This window comes from Amblyraja radiata, chromosome 29 (genome assembly GCF_010909765.2).
Source record: "Amblyraja radiata isolate CabotCenter1 chromosome 29, sAmbRad1.1.pri, whole genome shotgun sequence".
NCBI classification, from domain to species: Eukaryota; Metazoa; Chordata; class Chondrichthyes; order Rajiformes; family Rajidae; genus Amblyraja; species Amblyraja radiata.
This window is the reverse complement of record NC_045984.1, coordinates 766,853-787,189: the sequence shown is the minus strand read 5'-3', so window position 1 is coordinate 787,189 and position 20,337 is coordinate 766,853. Positions and strand designations below refer to the sequence as shown.

The window sequence follows — 20,337 nt, the reverse complement described above, 5'->3', positions numbered from 1 at the left end:
TGTTCAATCTTGTTTTTGAGTAATATAATCTATGTACAATTTTAAATTGAATTAAATTATGTCTTACATTAATTGAACATTTGTGAATATATATCAGGTATTTTTCCCATTTAACCTTCGTAATTTTTATCATTAGTTCCCGTTCCCACTCTTCTCTAAGTACCTCTGTCGATGGTAGGTCTATATTTAGAATACTATTATATAAATATGATATTAATTTTTGTGAGTCAGCTTCAATATTCATTGCCTCTTCCAATAAGTCAGGAGTTACTTTTTGATATCCTTGTATATATTTTTTCACGAAATCGCAAATCTGAAGATATTTAAAATATTGGTTGTTTTTCAATTTAAATTTTAATTGTAATTGTTGGAATGATAGTAAGTTTCCCATTTCATACATATCCCCGATCCTTCTAATTCCGAGACTTTCCCATTGGTTATATGTCTTATCAATAAGAGATGGTTTAAATAAAGGGTTATTCGCTATTGGCATTAACAGTGATAGATTTCTTAATTTTAAAGATAATTTTATTTGTTTCCAAATTCTTATTGTACCATATATAATTGGGTTCTTCTTATATATTGTGTTATTCAGTTTTTTTGGGGAGAAGAGGATCGTTCCTATATTACTAGGATGGCAATCCTCCTTCTCCATTTTTATCCATTCTGTCTGTTGGGTAGAACTATCCAACCAATAAATCATATTCTTAATATGCACTGCCCAGTAATAATACATAAAATTCGGAAGTGAAAGTCCCCCGACCTCTTTTGGTTTACATAAGTGTTTTTTTGTGATTCTATGTGATCTATAGTCCCAAATATAATTAGTAATATTAGAGTCTAATTTAAAAAAAAAGTATTTTGGTATAGATTGAAATAGGTATAGCAATTGTGGTAGGAAGATCATTTTTATTGCATTTATTCTACCTAATAATGATAAGGGAAGTGTTTTCCAAAATTTAATCAACGTATTAAGTTTATTTAATAAAGGCATGAAATTAGCATTGAATAATGCTTTATATTTTCTAGTAATCTGAATACCCAAATATTTAAATTTTTCTGTTGCGATTTTAAACGGGAACTTCAGTAAGTGTGTAGGTTCTTGAGGTTTTAATGTCATGATTTCACTTTTATTCCAGTTTATTCTATATCCAGAAAAAGACCCAAATTCCTCTATTAAGTTTAATAAATTTGGTATGCTCGTTTGTGACTTTGTAATATATAAAAGTATATCGTCTGCATATAATGAGATTTTATTCTTTGAGTCTCTGGTATTATAGCCCTGAATATTCGGATGAATTCTTATACTTTCAGCCAGGGGTTCTATCATAAGGGCAAATAGCAGGGGTGATAGTGCACATCCCTGCCTATTACCCCTTGATAGTTGAAAATTTTGAGATAACATGTTATTAGTTAAAATTCTTGCCATCGGTTTATCATATAATAATTTTACCCATCTTATAAAATTCTCTCCCATATTAAATTTTTGTAGTACTTTATATAAGTATTGCCACTCTACCTGATCAAATGCTTTCTCTGCATCCAAAGAAATAATTGATATATCTTCTTCCTCTACTTTATGCGAGTACATTATATTAAACAGACGTCTCAGATTATTAAATGAGTATCTTTTAGGTATAAACCCCGTTTGATCAGGGTTTATCAATTTACTAATATATTTGCTTAATCTTCTTGCTAAAATCTTTGCTAAAATGTTCTGATCTGTATTTAAAAGTGATATAGCTCTGTACGAGCCCGGATCTTCTAAATCTTTATCTTTTTTTGGAATAAGCGTAATAGTTGATTCTGTTAGTGTTTCAGGTAGTTTGTTTTCTTTAAAAGCATGGGAGTATAAATTAAATAAATAAGGGGTTGTTATCTCCTGAAATTTTTTATAAAATTCATTATTAAAACCATCTGGTCCCGGTGTCTTACCATTTTTCAGCGATTTTATTGTTTCACCTATTTCTTTGATTGTAATTTGAGCTCCTAATTCCTCTTGTTCCAAAAGGTCCAGTATTGGAAGATTACAATTATCTAGAAATTTTTTTATTTTACTATCTTCTCTTTTAATTTTAGATGTATATAAGTTTTGGTAAAATTGGGCAAATCTATTATTAATATCTTTAGGTAGTATTAGTAATTCACCTTTCTCTGATTTAATTTTGGTTATAGTATTTTCCTTTTCTTGTTTTTTCAATTGGCGAGCTAAAAGCTTATGTGGTTTGTCACCAAACTCAAAATGTTCCTGTTTTGTCATTTGGAATAGTCTTATTACCCTTGCCGATAAAATTCGATTAAGTTTAAATTTCAGTAATATTATCTTATTGTGTTTATCTGTCGTGGAATCTTTGGCATTATCCATCTCTAACTGTCTGATTTCTTGTTCTAACAACAATTGTTCTGTCTTATTCTTTTTATTTTGAAAACTTTGATATGAAATTATAATTCCTCTCATAAATGCCTTAAAAGTTTCCCATAATAAAGAAGGCAAAGTACCTGGTATATCATTTGTATCGAAAAAAAAGTTCCATTTGTTGTTTTAAATATTGATAGCCTTGCACGTCATTTAAAATATGTGTATTAAACCTCCAAAAAAAAATTTTGCCCGGCATTCCCTCAAATTTTACTGAAAATATCAACAGAGAGTGATCTGAGATACTACTAATGTGGTATGTTGGGTTGTTTGTATATGGCATTAATTTCATATCCACTAAAAAATAATCAATTCTTGAATAAGTTTTATGCACCGAAGAGTAAAACGAGTATTCCCTTCCAACTGGATTAGCAGATCTCCATACATCTATTATATTCGTATTTTTTATATATGTATTTAGAAGTTCGCTAGTTTTAGATTTTAAATTACTCTTCTTTTGTTTTGCTGATTTATCTAGATATGAATCTAAAACACAGTTAAAGTCCCCCCCTATTATCACATTTTGGTAATTAAACTCTGATATTATGTCAATAATTTTATCAAAAAAGTGGGGGTTATCAAAATTCGGAGCATAAATATTTATCAAAGTTAGTGGGGTTGCATAAATTTCACCCGAAACTATAATATATCTTCCCTCTTTATCTGATATGGTATTCTTTAATTTAAAAGGAATACCTTTCCTAATAAGAATAGCTGTACCCCTAGATTTAGAAGTAAATGAGGAGTAGTATGTTTGGCCTATCCAATTCGCCTTTAATCTTATTTGTGTTTGTTGTTTCATGTGTGTCTCCTGCAAAAACATTATGTCGCTTTTCAACGATTTTAGTTGGGCAAAAATTTTACCCCTCTTAATTGGTTCGTTGGCACCCCGTATATTCCAACTACAAAATGTAATTCCTCCATTCTTTATTTGTCTATCGTCTTGCATTGTAAATCAGGGTAATATTCCTGAATCATATGGTGCAAACAAATACCTCAGAATTTTAGGACTTGGGTGGTCATCCCGGTTTATTAGATTTATATTGCATCTCCTTCTTGTAAAGTGCCTTAGAAAAAGAAAAAAAGAATGTGATACACAATTACTTTCAAAAAATTAAACAGATAAAAATCTTGATTGTGCTTTAAAAAAAAAGGTGCTATTAAGGTATCTAAGGGAAGATACCTTAAGGACGAATAGCCATCAACGATGGCAAAAAATGTATAGACCTCCGTGATGTTGTTATACATTGAGCTCCTCCCCCTTGGTGAATCCTCATAAAAAGTTACATATCGTTTCATATTGTGTTTTTTCTTATATGAGTTTATCAAATCAGTGCTAGTGACAGCCGAGAGAAAAAAGAGACATAAGGAATAAAAAAACCAAACAAATATAGAACAAACATATACACGATTATATAAGTATATATGTCCCTCTAATTTATCCAATCTTAATCTAATCTAAACTTTCCCATATATATCCACCCTGTATTCTTACATAATATCCCATTCTATAACTACCATACATCATACAAGCTGGTACCAAAGGGTTAACTACCGTACAAGCAGGTGCCAAGGGGTTAAACTTTGAGCTTTGCATCCAAGGTTGAATATAACCAAGCTCTCTGAATAACACATTCCAACGAGATAAGCTTTATAATTGTCTGGGTAGCTCGGCCATTTTAATCAGTTCAAAACTTTGTAAAAAGTTCAAATTTCTTCCTTGTCGGCAGCTTGCCCCGATGTTTTCTTAACGATATCCTCTGCATACTTTAAAGCTTTTCCGGGAGCTGCAAATGAGCGTTCAACGCCGTTATAAGTTATCTTCATTTTTCCGGGAAAGAAAATTCCATATCTTACTCCCGTGACTTCCCTCAGAGTGTGTCTTGCCGGTGTAAACAATCTCATTTTCTGGACTACCTCAGGAGAGTAATCGCGAAATATTCGCACATTATCCCCACGGTATGTCAGCTTCTTCCCATAAGTGATCTTTTTCAATATAAATTCCACTGAAGAGATGTCACGGAATTTCACAATTATCTGTCTTGAATCATTTGTTCCTCTTCCAGCTCGTTTAGCGACGTCTGTTCTTGGTTCTTCCGACAATTCCAAGACATCTTTGAGTAAGTCAGTAACGAAAGTACATGTTTGAGATTCATGTCCCTCTCGTCCTTCCTTTACTCCGAGAATCCTCAGGTTATATCTCCGAGTTCCTGATTCCAGGTCCAGACATTTATCAGTCATTCTTCCAAGTTTTTCCTCTTCAGTTTTCTGTGATTGTTTCAAATTCTTTATTTCCGAGACAATCTCTTTTATCTCATTCTCCATCTCTTCCATTATCTCATCCAGCTTTCCGATATCATCACTTACACCTTTAAATTTCTTGTTGTAATCATTTTCAATTCTGACACACTCTGATTTTAATCTCTTATCAAATTCCTTATACTGCTTTTTGAGTTCTTTTAACTCACTGCAAGTATTATCAATTTTTTGAGAAATACTCTCCATGTTAGTCTCCATACTCTGTTTGTTACTCTCCATGTGAGACTCCATACTTTGCATCTTCTCCAGTGTCATGTTAATTGTAGCAGTCATATCTAAAAGCATTTGCTTCACCTCTTTCTCCTTCTTGTCTCCTTTTGTTGCCATTTCAAGCAGAGACCCTTGGCTGTAAGAATCTTCTTCTTCTGTCGTTTGCAGAGTATCCAAAACTTCCTCGAGCTGAAGGCTGATAGTATTTTTCTCTGGCGCCCTTGAACGATTATCTCTGCTCATTTAAACTCATTTAAACACCCGATTTCACCATTAATCTCCCCGATTTTCACGTCACCTTCTGATGATAACACCCTTACACAACACCAGGCGACTTCGGTGAGTTTTTAAAAAAAATCGGTGCTGACTTAAAACGACTTTTACAATTTTTTTACGGGGGAGAAGCTCAGTGCCGCGCCTTAATTCTCCATGACGCCGCCGGAAGTCGTGTTTGTGCTGCTTAGAGCTCAAAAAAACTTATCATGGCCTATCTACATGATTCTAAAACGCTGTATTTTGCTAAAATTAACTGTTTTGGCTTCCATTCATTAGAATTTAAGTTGATACCAACTAGAATTATTGATTATTATGATTTACCTTTAACTCTATTCATTTGCTGTGACTCCGCCCTACGGCAAGAGATTGGAATTAATTAAAGCCTGTAACAACCTAGTTGTTATAAAGCAGCCTCTATTCATCAAGAGTAATTGGCAATATAGCGGCTGTTTTTTCAGCTGTGCATTTGGGCCTTTGCATTATCAGAACTAACATTGCTCAGTAACTCGTCAGTTATATTACAAACTGATGCTAGTATTCAAAGATGAGATTACGAATACCATCTCTAGTTACGGAGGCGGATGGGCTTTGCATGTGCTACCTAATTTTCAGTTATATGGTATCAACTACCTATAAGACACTAGGTGTATCATCACGTAAAAATCCATGACAACACAGAATGGATGTTGTATCACAAAATTTTAATGACATTGTGCTTCGATGGAACACCGAATATCAATAAGTTTGCATCTACGCTCTATTACCATTGCAAAATATGTGGCATAATGGCAATAGATGCATTCTCGCTACACTGAGGAGGAATGTTCTTTATGTCTTTCCTCCATTTTTTGCCTCATCAGTCCATGCATAAAATCCAGCAAGATCTCACCTCAGGCATTTCGTACTGCCTGACTGGCCAATGCAGCCATGGTTCCTGCTAATCTTGGGAATGATATAGGGCCTTATATGGTGTCCTAAACACAAAATATTGGTGGATCACCCCGTGCCTCGGGAGACCATCCTCTGCAAGATTAAATCAATTTATAGACTTGCAGACTCTGAGAGCCATTCGGTGGCACGGGTTGCCAGACTGATCTATGTATGTGCTCACTGCAGAGTGCAGGGATAGCACCGAGAAAGCAGCACATTTTTCCTCATCAGGAGATGGGAAGTGTTTTGTTTCATGCCAATGTTACATATAATATGGCACGGATAACTAACGTCTCGGAGTTTATTTTCAGATGGGTCTTTTGACAATTAATTAAGTTATAGTACCACTATGGTGCCAACGTGCTTCCTCATCATAGTTGCTGCAGCAATCGGGACCCACTCTGTCGGGTCTCACCCGCTGATATCCAGATTTATAAGGATATCTTTAACGAAAATTCTCCCAGGCCCAGGTACTTGGAGATATGGGATGTTAGTATTGTTCTTAAACTGCTTCGCCAGTAGGGCCCAGCTACATCTTTATCCCTGGTCAACTCACTTACAATGTGGTTATGCTCATGGTGCTAGTCTCAGCACAACTGGTCCAGCCACTACTTAAAATGCGACTGGACAGGATGGTTACATCTGCTAATAATATATATTTTATGTTTTATGATGTAGTTAAGCAGATCAGACCAGGGGTGTCAGATCCCAAACATTTTCTCATGGCATACCCCATGGACCTTTGGTTGTGTGTGGTCACACATTTACAACAATACGTCAAGGTCACCTATAGCCTTAGAGGCTCTGCACTAACAATGATTGTTAGTTACTAAAAACCTCATAAAATATATTAATCCAGACCATCTCCAGGTGGTGAAAACGGGTTTTGGCTTATGCAGGAGTAGATACTATATTTTCAAATATCACTGCACTAGGGCTGCTACAACATCCCGCAGCAGGGTTATGTACGTTCCACTGGACCACACCCTAGTGGCTGTAGGATGGTCAAGTGAACGAACTTTCCCATTTTTATGATACCCATTGCCAGATCAGGGGTATTTGCCAATTCCATTTATGTTCTGTTTCATAGTTTCCCCCCAGGACGGGAAGGGTCACTATTAATTTCATTTGATGATTAAGCATCAGCATTTTAGCAAACTATGTCATGTCTGAATGCATTAATCTTTTTCACTCATCCATGGTCAATTGTTGCAGTGTGTGACGCCTGGACTCGTATCCGGCATGAAATCACAGAGCTTTAAAATCTTCACATAGTCACTCGCGTGACTCCGAAGTAAAATAGTAAGATTAAACAAGAACTTACCAGTTTGAAGTTTGATCTTTATTTTATGAGGAGTTACAATGAGGGATTACGTGCCCTCTGCTCCCAACCCTCCTCATAAAAGGATCAGCTAGTAGTTCTATTTCTCTCCAATCTTACTATCTTTAGGTCAACTACTGTTATCTGTGATTTCACACCGCTGCTTTGAAGATTGGCGCGCATGCGGGTTGACGGCTTCTTCACGTAATCCCTCATCGTAACTCCTCATAAAATAAAGATCAAACTTCACACTGGTAAGTTCTTGTTTAATAGTAAGATTTTACTTCGGAGTCACGTGAGTGACTACGTGAAGATTTTAAAGCTCTGTGATTTCAAACCGTGTAACAGTCCATACTTCACTCGCTGCCGAAGTCATCCAAGGGAGGAAGTATGTTATCATAACCTGAATCTGTTTGTAAAACAACAATGGTATTATTTGAGAATAATATCAAATAAATTAATGCTCCCCCGGGCTAAATTATATATTTTTTGCAGCGTCTAAAATTCTCTCTGCAAGTGAACAGGTTTTAATGGCTTGTTGTAGAATGTTTGAAAGTTCTTCCCATGGACCACCCCGCTGTTACCAGGTTAGGTCCAGTGGCACATCCATACTGTTAGCTGTCGACGTGGATGCTGCTCTGGTGGAGTGAGATGTGTAAATATCGGTATCCACTCCAGCAGCTCCCAATACATGTTTGAGCCATCTAGAGATGGTTTGACTCGGTACCCTGACCCAGTGGTTTTTTTGTGGCTGACCATTTTGTCTCCTTCGGGAATTTTAGGTTGTGTTGATATATTGTAGAAGGTGAGTCATGACATATAACGGTGGGTACGCCCGGAATTCCATAATGAGTCCTGAAGTAGCTGGTCTGCTCTGTTTTACCAGCTCCTGAATAGTGAATGTTATTTGGTCTGATGTTATGACCATATTGTCCAGTCTGAGTAGGTAAAAAGTCTGGACCCTTATGCTGAGACTAAGCCATCAGGATGGCCGTATACAGTGTAGCTGTTTTCAGAGTAAGGAATCTGGCTGGTGACCATCCCTTAGGTATGTCAGGAATACGCTGACATCCTAGATCTTGGTATATCTAGGTCTAGGGATTTTGAATAGAAGGTACCTCTCATTAATTTGGCCACCAGTGGACGAGACCTATGGCCTGTTTCCCTTGGTGCCTGTCTTAGATAGGCTGACAGTGCACTTCTAGCACATTTGATAGTGCTATAGTTCAGACCAGCTATAGCTGGCCAGGAGTTCCGGTACATAGGTATGGTGGTTGATTAGTAGGTTGTCTCTATTCTCGAGCAGTATGTTTCCCATTTTCTTATATTGGAGAGATGTTGTTTCTTCGTGGAGTCGGTGAGATGCTGTCATTGTGTTCATGGTCCTATTTGACAATCCCAGGTTCATCAAAAGGTCTTTTTGGAATCTGCAACCCAGTAGGCTTATTCTGTCATGGCATGGGTGACTTTCGCCTGATACAGGGTGGATCAGTAGATCTGGTCCGTGGGGAATGGTCATGGGTTTCAATGACCTCAAGAATCACTGGGAACCATGGCTGTGTAGGCCAGTCGGGTACTACCAAATGTCCGAAGCAAAATTCATCTGTGTTTTGCGCAGTACCTGACTGATGAGGCAGAAAAGGGGAGAAAACATAGAGATTAGTTCCCCCCCCCCACCCAGTTCAGCGAGAATGTATCCATTGCCGCTGCCTCAAGGTCTGGTTCCCATGCAACATACATCTGTATGTGGTGATTCAGTCGGAATGCAAAGAAATCGATATCTGGTGTTCCATATTGCTTTGTAATTTCAGCAAATACTTTGGTTTAACATGCCTGCCACAGTATTTAGCTCACCTGGTAGGTAAGTTGCTGATAGCCAAATATGTTTGACGGCATACCATTACCAAATTGTATTAATCAAATTGTCACATGATATCAATTTTATTCTGCCCATGTGGTTTAGTATAGGCCAACACTGTGATGTTGTCAAATTATAAATGAACATGCAAAATGGTGCACTATTGAACAATATGCTTTTAACCCATAGAACGCACCCAACATTTCCAACTAGGTTTTATGTCCAGTGTCTGTAGTAGTGATGACTCTAGATTAGTCCATTTACCACCTGTTCTGGATATGGGTTATTTTGTTTAAACGCTAGCACCTTAGCTCTAATGGAAAGGTCCAAGTTAAGTAGCTGGTAATGCTGCTACTAATTTCCCAATTACTCTTACCACTTTGTCGAATGGTTGGTTGATTGTTAACCATTAATTTGTTACAGGTTTGTGCCAATTATGCTGATTTCCCTTTTGGCAACGTTATAGACATGTGGAGTGAGTTAATTGAATACCAGATAGTCCATAGTTGTGGATGGTGTCAACGTAGATTTATCTGGATTGTATGACAAAGCCCAGGCTACATACGTTTTTAGTAGCTAATGCTGCTGATTTAGCTAATTCCATGGTTTTGTCTGTTGTTAAATATCATCGAGATATGCCATAACAATATGTTTCCTTAATGGTGTCAGGGCTGGTTTGAATATCTTGGAAAAACAGTTTTGGCTCATATTTAGTTCATTAGTCAATAATTTGTACTGCCATAGTTACCCCATCCAGGTAAATTTTAGGTATCTCAGATGATCTTTATGAATGGGTACTGAATAGTATGTATCTTTTAAGTCGATGCCTACCATAAAGTATCCTTAGGAAATCCAAGTTTGGCAGTTACAAATGTTTTCCATTAAAGTGTGTATACTCGGTGAAAGTATTCAATGTGGTCAATGATGGTGCGACATTCACCATCTTTTTGGGTTTTTTGTTATATTTAATACGGGTTCCAAAGGTTCATATTTAGACTTCTTTATGACCTCTTTGTATGTCTTCTCCAGTTCAGCTTGTCCCCCATGTTTCCATTTTAGTGAGAGGGTAAAACCCCTTTGGGGTGCATGCTGAACTGGTGGCAAGTTTTTCTTAAATTCAATTTTTGTCCTTGAATACTTTTGGTATATAGCTACCAAGTGTGATAGTTCTTCATGCTTCCAAAACCAGGTGTGGTCCCCCCCCCCCCCGTTAGTACAATCCCCTCACCTTTTATGTGATGGTAGGAACCATACTCACCTACCTCCACTGTTGTTTAGTGGTGTGTTCATTTCTTCTGTTTCCTTGTCTGTCGGGGTGGTGTTGGGGGATGGCGCGTTTTCCATGGGGCCCGCTCTGGGCCCTGTCCCGAAAGACCTGCGGGGACGGTATGCGGGCCCCGACCTTTTACCAGTACCATGAAGTAGACGCCTACTGGTGGATGTGTAGAGGTACTGCTGTCTGGGATTTTTGAGTGGTTTGCTCATTCCAGGTCCTGCCCTCATGAGGCCAAAATGCCTTGGATTCTTTGTCCAGATTTTAGGTTTGATTTGGTAATTCTTTGACAAATAGCAGGATCTGTGGTTCTGAGGTCGGCGTTCTACACAGTCCTGCGAATTTTTGAGGTTGAGGGCAGGTTTTATCACCTTCTTCCGGAGGTTGCCAATCACATACTGTGTTGCACAGTAGAGCCAGGGTGTTGTGGCATGTCAACCCTGTCCATGGAATGAGCATGTGAAGTGATAGCCAACATCAGGGGTATCTACATTTTTTGCAATTTTAAGTTTTTTGGGTTTAAATACCCTTCTCAATGTACCCCCTGTAATGGCAGGCAGATTGAGCAAATGCAATTTTGGGGGAGGCGTGAATAAGTCCAACGCCTCAATGACTACCTGTCTTGGAGATGTTTAAAGGACAGGTAGTAAGCTGGCCGCCAGTTTAGGCTGTAACGGCCGTTCCGCTCGCGGTGTTGCCACGTAGCGGTTCACCACTCCCAACAGCTCTTCCTGGTCCTGTACCTCGAGTATACTCCCGATTTTGTTCAGCCAGTGACCCCTCTTCTTGACCAGCCCAGCCCTGGTCGCCAACGCTCCCCTCTGTTGAGGGAGATGCGATGGACAGTGCTGTTAGTGCACTGCAGCGGGAGTGTTTGTGCTCCCTTGGCGCGCTTGCCCCAGCTCCCGGAGCAAGTCTCGCTGGAGCTTTTGCTCCATGAGCCTTTCCATAAGGCTTGAAACGGTCACCTTCTCGCTCTCGGGCGGTAGTCTACCGTGCCGGGCTCTGCTGAGTGAACCGGCTGGTCCGACTTCGGTGTGCCTGCACCCAGCCTGCTGCGGTTGGTCGCCAACGGTCCCTTGAGCTGTGCTAGCGGCGTTGGGCTTGGCTCGCAATGCTGTCGGTGACTGTGGACCGCAGCGTTGTGCGGTCCAGGTGCCGCCAGTCACCCCCCACTGCTGGTTCATAGCAGCCCGACGGGGAAAGGCCTTCCTTGGTGTTTTCCCTGTTCTATTCCTATTAAAAATAAAGCAGAACAGGGTTTCGAAAACACCATGTCCTCAGAGTGAGATTTGCTTACCTGAAGGTCCGTTTTCAAATTGTTGCGGGAGAGCTCGTACTCCCGTCCGTCGCTGTGCACTGCGTGAGACGCTATGTCGCGCATGCGTGCTGGACTGGTTCTTCACGTAGTCACTCACGTGAGTCCGAAGTAAAATCTTACTATTATAAAGGCGAACATGTCATTGGCTTTTTTCACTACCTGCTGTACCTGCATGCTTACTTTCAGTGACTGATGATCAAGGACACCTAGATCTTGTTGTAATTCCCCTTTTCCTAACTTGACACCATTCAGATCATCTGCCTTCCTGTTTTTGACACCAGTGGATAACCACACATGTATCCACATTAAACTGCATCTGCCATGCATCTCCCCACTCACCTAATCTGTCCAAGTCACCCTGCACCCTCATGACATCCTCCTCACAGTTCACACTGCCACCCAGCTTTGTGTCATCTGCAAATCTGCTGCTCTTTAAAAGTTTCCCAATCCTCTAGCTTCCCGCTCATCTTTGCTGTGTTATACTACTCTTTAATTTTTATACTGTCCCTGACGTCCCTTGTCAGCCACGGTCGCCCCTTACTCCCCTTGGAATCTTTCTTCCTCTTTGGAATGAACTGATCCTGCACCTTCTGTATTATTTTCAGAAATACCTACCATTGTTGTTCCACTGTCATCCCTGTTGGGCTATCTTCCAGTCAACTTTGGCCAGTTCCTCCCTCATGGTCGCCTTTGTTCAACTGTAATACTGACACTTCCGATTTTCCCATCACCCTCTCAAATTGTAGATTAAAACTTAGCATATTATAATAATGATAATAATAATAATATATCTTTTATTGTCATTGCACGTCAGTGCAACGAGATTTAGTGTGCAGCTCCACTGATGTACAAGAAAGGTAAATAAATACAATACATAAATAGACAAGCTGAATTGATTGACGTGACCATCTGAGGGAGACTGTCCAAAGGGAGTGGGTGGGGGGCACTCATTAGGGCCGGTTCAGAGCCGCTATAGCTCTTGGGATAAAACTGTTCCTGAGTCTGGAGGTTCGGGCGTAGAAGGCCTTGTAACGTCTGCCGGAGGGAAGTAGTTGAAACAGACCGTGGCAGGGGTGTGATGAGTCCTTATGGATGCTGAGGGCCTTCCTGAGGCACCGCGTGTGGTAGATGCCCTCCAAGGCTGGTAGCTCTGTCCCGATGATCCGCTGCGCTCTGTTGACGACGCGCTGAAGAGCTCTCCTCTCCGCCTCCGTGCAGCTGAGATACCACACAGAGATGCCATACGTTAGTATGCTCTCAGTGGTGCAGCGGTAGAATGTTGTCAGCAGCTGTTGGGGCAGACCAGTCTTTTTTAATGTCCTCAGGAAGAACAGTCGTTGCTGTGCCTTCTTGACCAGCGTGGTGGTGTTTGTGGACCATGTGAGGTCTTCTGAAATGTGAGTGCCCAGAAACTTAAAGCTGGACACTCTCTCCACACTTTCCCCATAAATGGAGATTGGGGCGTGTTCTCCAGAATGGGACCTCCTGAAGTCAATAATCAGCTCCTTGGTCTTGGAGGTGTTTAGTGCCAAGTTGTTATTGGCGCACCAGTCCGCCAGGTTCTGCACCTCCGCTCTGTAGTTTGTTTCATCACCGTTGGTGATCAGCCCAATCACTGTTGTGTCGTCTGCAAACTTCACGATGGTGTTGGTGTCGAATGCAGGGACACAGTCGTGAGTGAAGAGGGAGTAGAGCATGGGGCTTAGTACACAACCCTGTGGTGTGCCGGTGCTCAGGGTGATGGTGGAGGACAGGTGCGGGCCCAGTCTCACTGCCTGCGGTCGCTCCGTGAGAAAGTTCAGGATCCAAGCGCATATCGGTGAGCTGAGGCCTAGCTGGTGGAGTTTGGTGGTGAGCTTGGTGGGGATGACCGTATTGAATGCAGAGCTATAGTCAATGAAGAGCATCCTCACATACGTGCCCTGTCTGTCCAGGTGAGTCAGGACAGTGTGAAGGGCCAGAGAGATGGCATCCTCTGTCGATCTATTTGCCCTGTATGCAAATTGATGTGAGTCCAGTGAGGCAGGGATGCTGGATTTAATATGGGAGAGGATCAGCCTTTCGAAGCACTTCATGGGGATTGGAGTCAGGGCAACCGGCCGGTAGTCGTTGTGGTTGGTGATTTTGGACTTTTTCGGCACCGGCAATATGGTGGCTGTTTTCAGGCACTTGGGGACCATTGCCAGAGATAGAGAGAGATTGAAGATTCTCGTGAATACCTCCGCCAGCTGTCCAGCACAGTCCTTTAATACTCTTCCCTCACTACCTCCTAATGGCTCCTTTACCTCGTGTTCCCTTATCAAATCCGGTTAATTACATAAAGGGCCTGTCCCACGAGCATGCGACTCCATGCCGCAAGCGCGACCTAACGTGGTCGATTGAGCCGTACGGCCTCGCGAGGCCGGTCCCACTTCGATCGCTGGAGCCGTATGGAGTTGTGCGGAGCTGGTCCCGACATCGCGCGGGAATCCAAAAAACTGACCATGTTCAAAAATTCCGCAGCGGCCTCAACGCCGTACGTCACGCGCGAACCTCCCGCAGATTTCGCTCGAACTTCATGTCACTCACTCAACCTCCGCGCGGCCCCCGCTTCTGGTTTGGTCGCGCTTGCCACATGCAGTCGCATGCTCATAGGACAGGCCCTTTAGGTCGCTCTTGCCTCATGGAGTCGCATGCTCGTGGGACAGGGCCTTAACACTTAATCCAGAATTGCCTTCTCCCTGGTAGGCTCCAATACAAGCTGCTCTAAGAATCCATCATGGAGGCACTCCACAAACTCCCTTTCTTGGGATCTAGTACCAACCTGATTTTCTCAGTCTACCTGCATGTTGAAATCTACCTGCATGTAGCATTACCTTTATGACATGCCAATTTTAACTCCTGATTCAACTTTCACAATATACTACTCTTTGGGGGCCTGTAGATAACTCCCATTAGGGTATTTTTACCCTTACAATTCCCCAGTTCTATCCATACTGACTACATCTCCGGATTCTATGGCACCACTCGCAAGGGACTGAATTTCATTCCTCACCAACAGAGCTACCCCACCACCTATGCCCACCTGTCTGTCTTTTAGATAGGAGGTACACCCTTGAATATTCAGTTCCCAGCCCTGGCCCTCTTGCAGCCATGTCTCTGTAATTCCCACAACATCATAGTTGCCAATTTCTAACTGAGCCTCAAGCTCTTTAAACATTTATTTCTTATACTTTGCGCATTCATACATAATACTTTTAATCCATTACTCCCCTCACCTTTCACATTGATTCCTATATCTCTTGGCCATGCTCTCCTATCCCTTCCTGAGCTTTCTGCCCCGTTTATTCTGGTATCTTTGTTAACTTTTCTTATATTCTCTTTCCCTTTAACTCCATCCTTGTATTTCCAGTTTGTCTCCTCCCCCCCCCACTATTTAGTTTAAATCCACTCGTGCAGCAGTGAGACCGGGAGAGGTGGGTCACAGAGACGGGCTGGGGGGTGTATGGTGCGGAGGGCAGTATATGGTTCATAGGGGATTATATGGGCCAGAGGGGAGTATATGGGCCAGAGGGGAGTATATGGGCCATAGGGGAGGGGATCACAGAGACAGAGTGGGGGGTTGTATGGTCCAGAGGGGGCTATAGGGGCCGGAGGGGAGAGGATTATTGATACGGGTGTCGGGGCTGGAGGGGAGGGGGTCAGAGATGGGGAGAGGGGGTGTAGGGTCCAGAGGGGAGGAGGTCAAAGATGGGGAGAGGGGTGTTGGGAACAGAGGGCAGTGGAGGGGGTTATAGAGTCAGGGAGGGGGCATGAAGGGTCCAGAGTGGAGGGGGTCAGAGATGGGGAGAGGGGTGTTGGGGCTGGAGGGGAGTGGGTTACAGAGTCAGGGAGGGGGGGTGAAGGGTCTGGACGGGAGAGGAGGGTTGAGAGAGATGGACTGGTGACTCTCTCCTTTCCCCAGGGTACAGCGTGGAGGAGGCTCGGGGCAGCAGTGGGAGATATTACGTTGCTGGGGCACCGAGGTACAGACACCGTGGCCTGGTGCTGGTTTATAACCAGAGTAGTCTCTCTGACCACACAAAGAAAATAGAAAGCACTCAGGTGAGATCCCTCTTCCCCTCCCGCTCCCCCCTCCCCCTCCCTCTCCTCCTCCTCCTCCTCCTCCTCCTCCTCCTCCTCCTCCTCCTCCTCCTCCTCCTCCTCCTCCTCCTCCTCCTCCTCCTCCTCCTCCTCCTCCTCCTCCTCCTCCTCCTCCTCCTCCTCCTCCTCCTCCTCCTCCTCCTCCTCCTCCTCCTCCTCCTCCTCCTCCTCCTCCTCCTCCTCCTCCTCCTCCTCCTCCTCCTCCTCCTCCTCCTCCTCCTCCTCCTCCTCCTCCTCATCCTCCTCCTCCCTCCTCCTCCTCCCTCCTCCTCCTCCTCCTCCCCCTCCTCCCTCCTCCTCCTCCTCCTCCTCCTCCTCCTCCTCCTCCTCCTCCTCCTCCCTCCCCCTCCCCCTCCCCCTCCCCCTCCCCCCTCCCCCCTCCCCCTCCCCTCCCCCTCCCCCTCCCCCTCCCCTCCTCCCCCTCCCTCTCCCCCTCCTCCCCCTCCTCCCCCTCCCCCTCCCTCTCTCCCTCCTCCCCTCTCCCTCCTCCTCCCCTCGTCCCTCCTCCTCCCCTCGCTCCCTCCTCCCCCCTCCCTCTCCTCATTCTCCTCTCTCCTCCCTCCCCCCCTCCTCCCCTCCTCCCTCCCTCCTCCCCCTCCTCCCCCTCCTCCCCCTCCTCCCCCTCCTCCCCCTCCTCCCCCTACCTCTCCCTCCTCTCCCTCCTCTCCCTCCTCCTCCTCCTCCATCCTCCTCCTCCTCCTCCTCCTCTCGCCTCCTCTCCCCTCCTCCTCCTCCTCTCCCTCCCTCTCCCTCCTCCTCCCCTCTCCCCTCTCTCCTCCTCCTCCTCCTTCCTCTCTCCTCCTCCCCCCCCCCCCCCCCCTCCTCCCCCTCCTTCTCCTCTCTCATCTCCTTCCTTCTCCTCCTCTCTCCTCCTCCCTCCTCCCCTTCCACGTGGCTCCCTCCTCCCCCCCTCCTCCCTCCCCCCTCGTTCCTGAGGGCACTGATGATAGGTGATGTCCTCCCCAGTTGGGCTCGTATTTCGGATCGGTGCTGTGTGCTGTGGATTTGAACAATGATGGGGTGACTGATTTGATTCTCGTGGGAGCTCCGCATCACTCGGGGCCGGCCACGGGGGGCATGGTCTTCGTCTACAAATTCCACGAGGTATATTGCTCCTAATCCCTCGCCCCCCTCCACCCCGTCACTGTGACCCCCCCACCGTCACTGTGACCCCACCCCCGTCACTGTAAGCCCCCCCCTCCTCAACGATGTCTCTGTTTAGGGGAGGGGAGGGTGTGGGATTGGATGGGAGGAGGGGTTGGGAGGGGGCGGGGAGGGAAAGGGCGGGAGCGTGTGCGAGGGGTGGAGGGGACGGGGAGGGGAAGGATGGGTGGGGTGGAGGGGTGCAGTGGGGGAGCTAACCCACTCTCACCTCTCTCCGTTTCTCTCTCCCCCCCCCCCTGTGGGCTCTACCACCCCCTTCCTCCTCACTCTCTCTCCCCTCCAACTCTCTAACCTCTCTCTCTGTCTACCCTCTCATTACCCTCTCTCTCCACACCTCTCCTCCCTTTCCCTTTATAACTCACCGCCTCTCCCATGTCTCCCCCCTCCTGTTCTGCCCATCTCCCCCCCCTCTCTACCCCCCTCTTCCTCTCCATCACCTATCTCGCCCTCTCCTCCTCCCCCTTCCCTTCTCCCCCTCTCACTCATATGCACCCTCTCCCCCGGCAGGGCGACCTCTCTCCCCGGACCCCCCTAATTGGGGAGGGAGGAGAGCAGCCTCTGGCCCGGTTTGGGGCCTCCATCGCCCGCCTGGGGGATCTGAATGGGGACAGTGTGGCAGACGTGGCGGTGGGAGCGCCACTGGAGGACGGGAGGAGCGGCTCCGTCTACATCTTCCTCGGCTCGGCCGATGGGCTGAAGGGCCCCGCGGCACAGGTCAGTATCAGTGTCGGGGCTTTCCCCCATGTTGCTAAGGGGGGCTTAACTCCCAGGCCTGAGGCAGAGCAGCCTGTCACTGATTGCTTGGGCAGGCCTGTCTCCCTCCCTCTCTCCTTCACACTACCCCACCCTCCCTCCTATCCTCCCTCCCTCCCTCTAAGGCCTGTTGCCAGGTGCTAGGCAGGGCCTAACTCCCAGGCTTCAGGAAGCTTTGAAGGTCAGTGGAGGAACCCTCTCTCTCTCTCTCTCCCCTTCTTCTCCCTTCTCTCCCTTCCCCGTCTCTCCCCCTCCATCTCTCTCCCTCCCTACGTCCGGTTGCTAGGGGAAGCTTGTAAACTGGATGCGAGGGGAAACCTCCTGTCCTGTGATAGGGAAGACCTAATTTCCCAGACCTCAGGCAGTTCCTCCCCGTCACCGGTTTGTTACGAGAAACATCTCACCTGTTGCGAGGGTAGGCTTCTTGTCCGTTACTAGTGGAGGCCGAAAGTGCCTGTCCCACTGTATGAGGTAATTCAAGTCAAGTCAAGTCACTTTTATTTCTATAGCATATTTAAAAAACAACTCTCGTTGACCAAAGTGCTTCACATTGATGGAGGTACTAATGTTATACAACAGTGGTTCATAGATTAAGTACATACATAAATACATACATATAGCTCTCCCTCAGAGGACGTCAAGAAAGGCTTAAGAGTAAAGATGAGTTTTAAGTCTCAACTTAAAGGAGTCGATGGAGGGGGCAGTTCTGATGGGAAGAGGGATGCTGTTCCACAGTCTAGGAGCTGCAACTGCAAAAGCGCGGTCACCGCTGAGCTTATGCCTAGACCGCGGCATGTTCAGTAACCCCAACTCGGCCGATCTGAGGGACCTAGATGTGGTGTTGTGGGTAAGCAGACTTTTACCCGTTAAGCAGCCCTTTAAGGGCTTTGTAAACATAAAGAGGGATCTTGAAATGTATTCGGAACCACACAGAGAGCCAGTGGAGAGAGGCCAGGATCGGGGTGATGTGGTCCCTTTTTCGGGTGCCCGTCAGGACTCGTGCTGTGGCATTTTGGACCCGTTGCAGGCGGGGCAGGGAAGATTGGCTGATGCCAGTGTGGAGGGAGTTGCAATAATCGAGGCAGGAGGAGATAAATGTGTGGGTGATCTTTTCGAGGTTGAATCAGGGGAGAACTCGGGCGAACTCTTGAATTACCTCGTTCAGTGGGACAGGCCCTTAACTCCCAAGCCTTGTGGCCTGTCGCTGGCTGCTGGCAGAAGCCTGACTCCTAGGCCTCAGGCTGTGTGGTCTCATGCCAGTTGCTAAGGGAGGTCTCTTGTCCGTTGCTACGGGAGGCCTGTTGCTGGTTGCCGGGAGAAGCCTGTCACCGGTTGTTAGGGTTAGTCTAAACCCCAGGCCTCGGGCACTGCTGCCTAGGGCTAGTTGCTAGGGGAGACCAGTCATCGGTTGCTAGAGAGTCCAGTCGCCGGTTGCTGGGGGAGGCTAGTATGGTCGCCAACTTTCTCAATCCCAAATAAGGGACAAAATGTCAAAATACAGGACAAATTCTTGAAGGCAATTCGTTGACTGACTCGGCCGTGGCTGGGCGAATGATGAGTTGGCCCGGTTGCTGAACTGCACACAAGGCCCAGCCAGCGGGCCAGCTGAGAAGTTTTGGCCCAGGCCGCTTGAGGTCGTGCACAAAGTTCAGCACCCCGTCCAGCTCATGAACCAAAGATCGGCCATGAGAAGGAGGGGTGGTGGTGTTGGCAAAAGGACCGGGCTGCCGACTGACGGGGCCACAGGCGAGGTACTGCTGCTGCACTCCATGGGCTGCACTACGTCGGGACGGGTGAGGTGGGGCCGGGGACCCGACAGTCCCCTCGACCCGAGTAGTAGCAGTCAAATATGGGACAAGGGCGGTCCCGTATGGGACAAACTAATTTAGTAAGTAAGTAAGTAAGTTTATTGGCCAAGTATTCACATCCAAGGAATTTGCCTTGGTGCTCCACCCACAATTAACAACATGACATACAGTGACAGTTACTAATGACTCAGAAAACACTGAACATTAATAATAATAAAACATTAATGATAAAACACCATTGATCAAGCATGCGAACCAACAAAATACCAGATCAAAGGGAGGCTACAGATTTTTGGCTGTTGAGAAGAGCAACTAGTGGATAAAACTGTTTTATGTCTGGCTGCGGCAGCTCGGACCAGAGTCCAGAGTCGCCTTCAAACAATCAAAACTTTATTGTCATTTAGAAATACATCGATATATGCAATTCTAAACGAAATTCCATAGCATTTGGCTCCCCGTGCAACACAAAATTAAACAGAAGGATAAAATAGATAAAAAGACAAAATGGATAAAATGATAAAATAGATAATAGTGGCGGCCGATTACGTGGCATTCAAGAGTCTGAT

At 45.2% G+C, this 20,337-nt stretch overlaps 1 protein-coding gene across 1 annotated transcript in view; it reads left to right on the top strand.

The window, feature by feature from the left end:
* LOC116989701 (integrin alpha-X-like) overlaps positions 1-20,337 on the top strand; it is a 139,027-nt gene that overhangs the window by 91,591 nt on the left and 27,099 nt on the right. Inside the window, exons 13-15 of the mRNA XM_033047298.1 lie at positions 15,868-16,007; positions 17,013-17,150; positions 17,718-17,924. Coding sequence (XP_032903189.1) covers positions 15,868-16,007; positions 17,013-17,150; positions 17,718-17,924 — 485 coding nt within the window. The remainder of the gene's footprint in view (positions 1-15,867; positions 16,008-17,012; positions 17,151-17,717; positions 17,925-20,337) is intronic.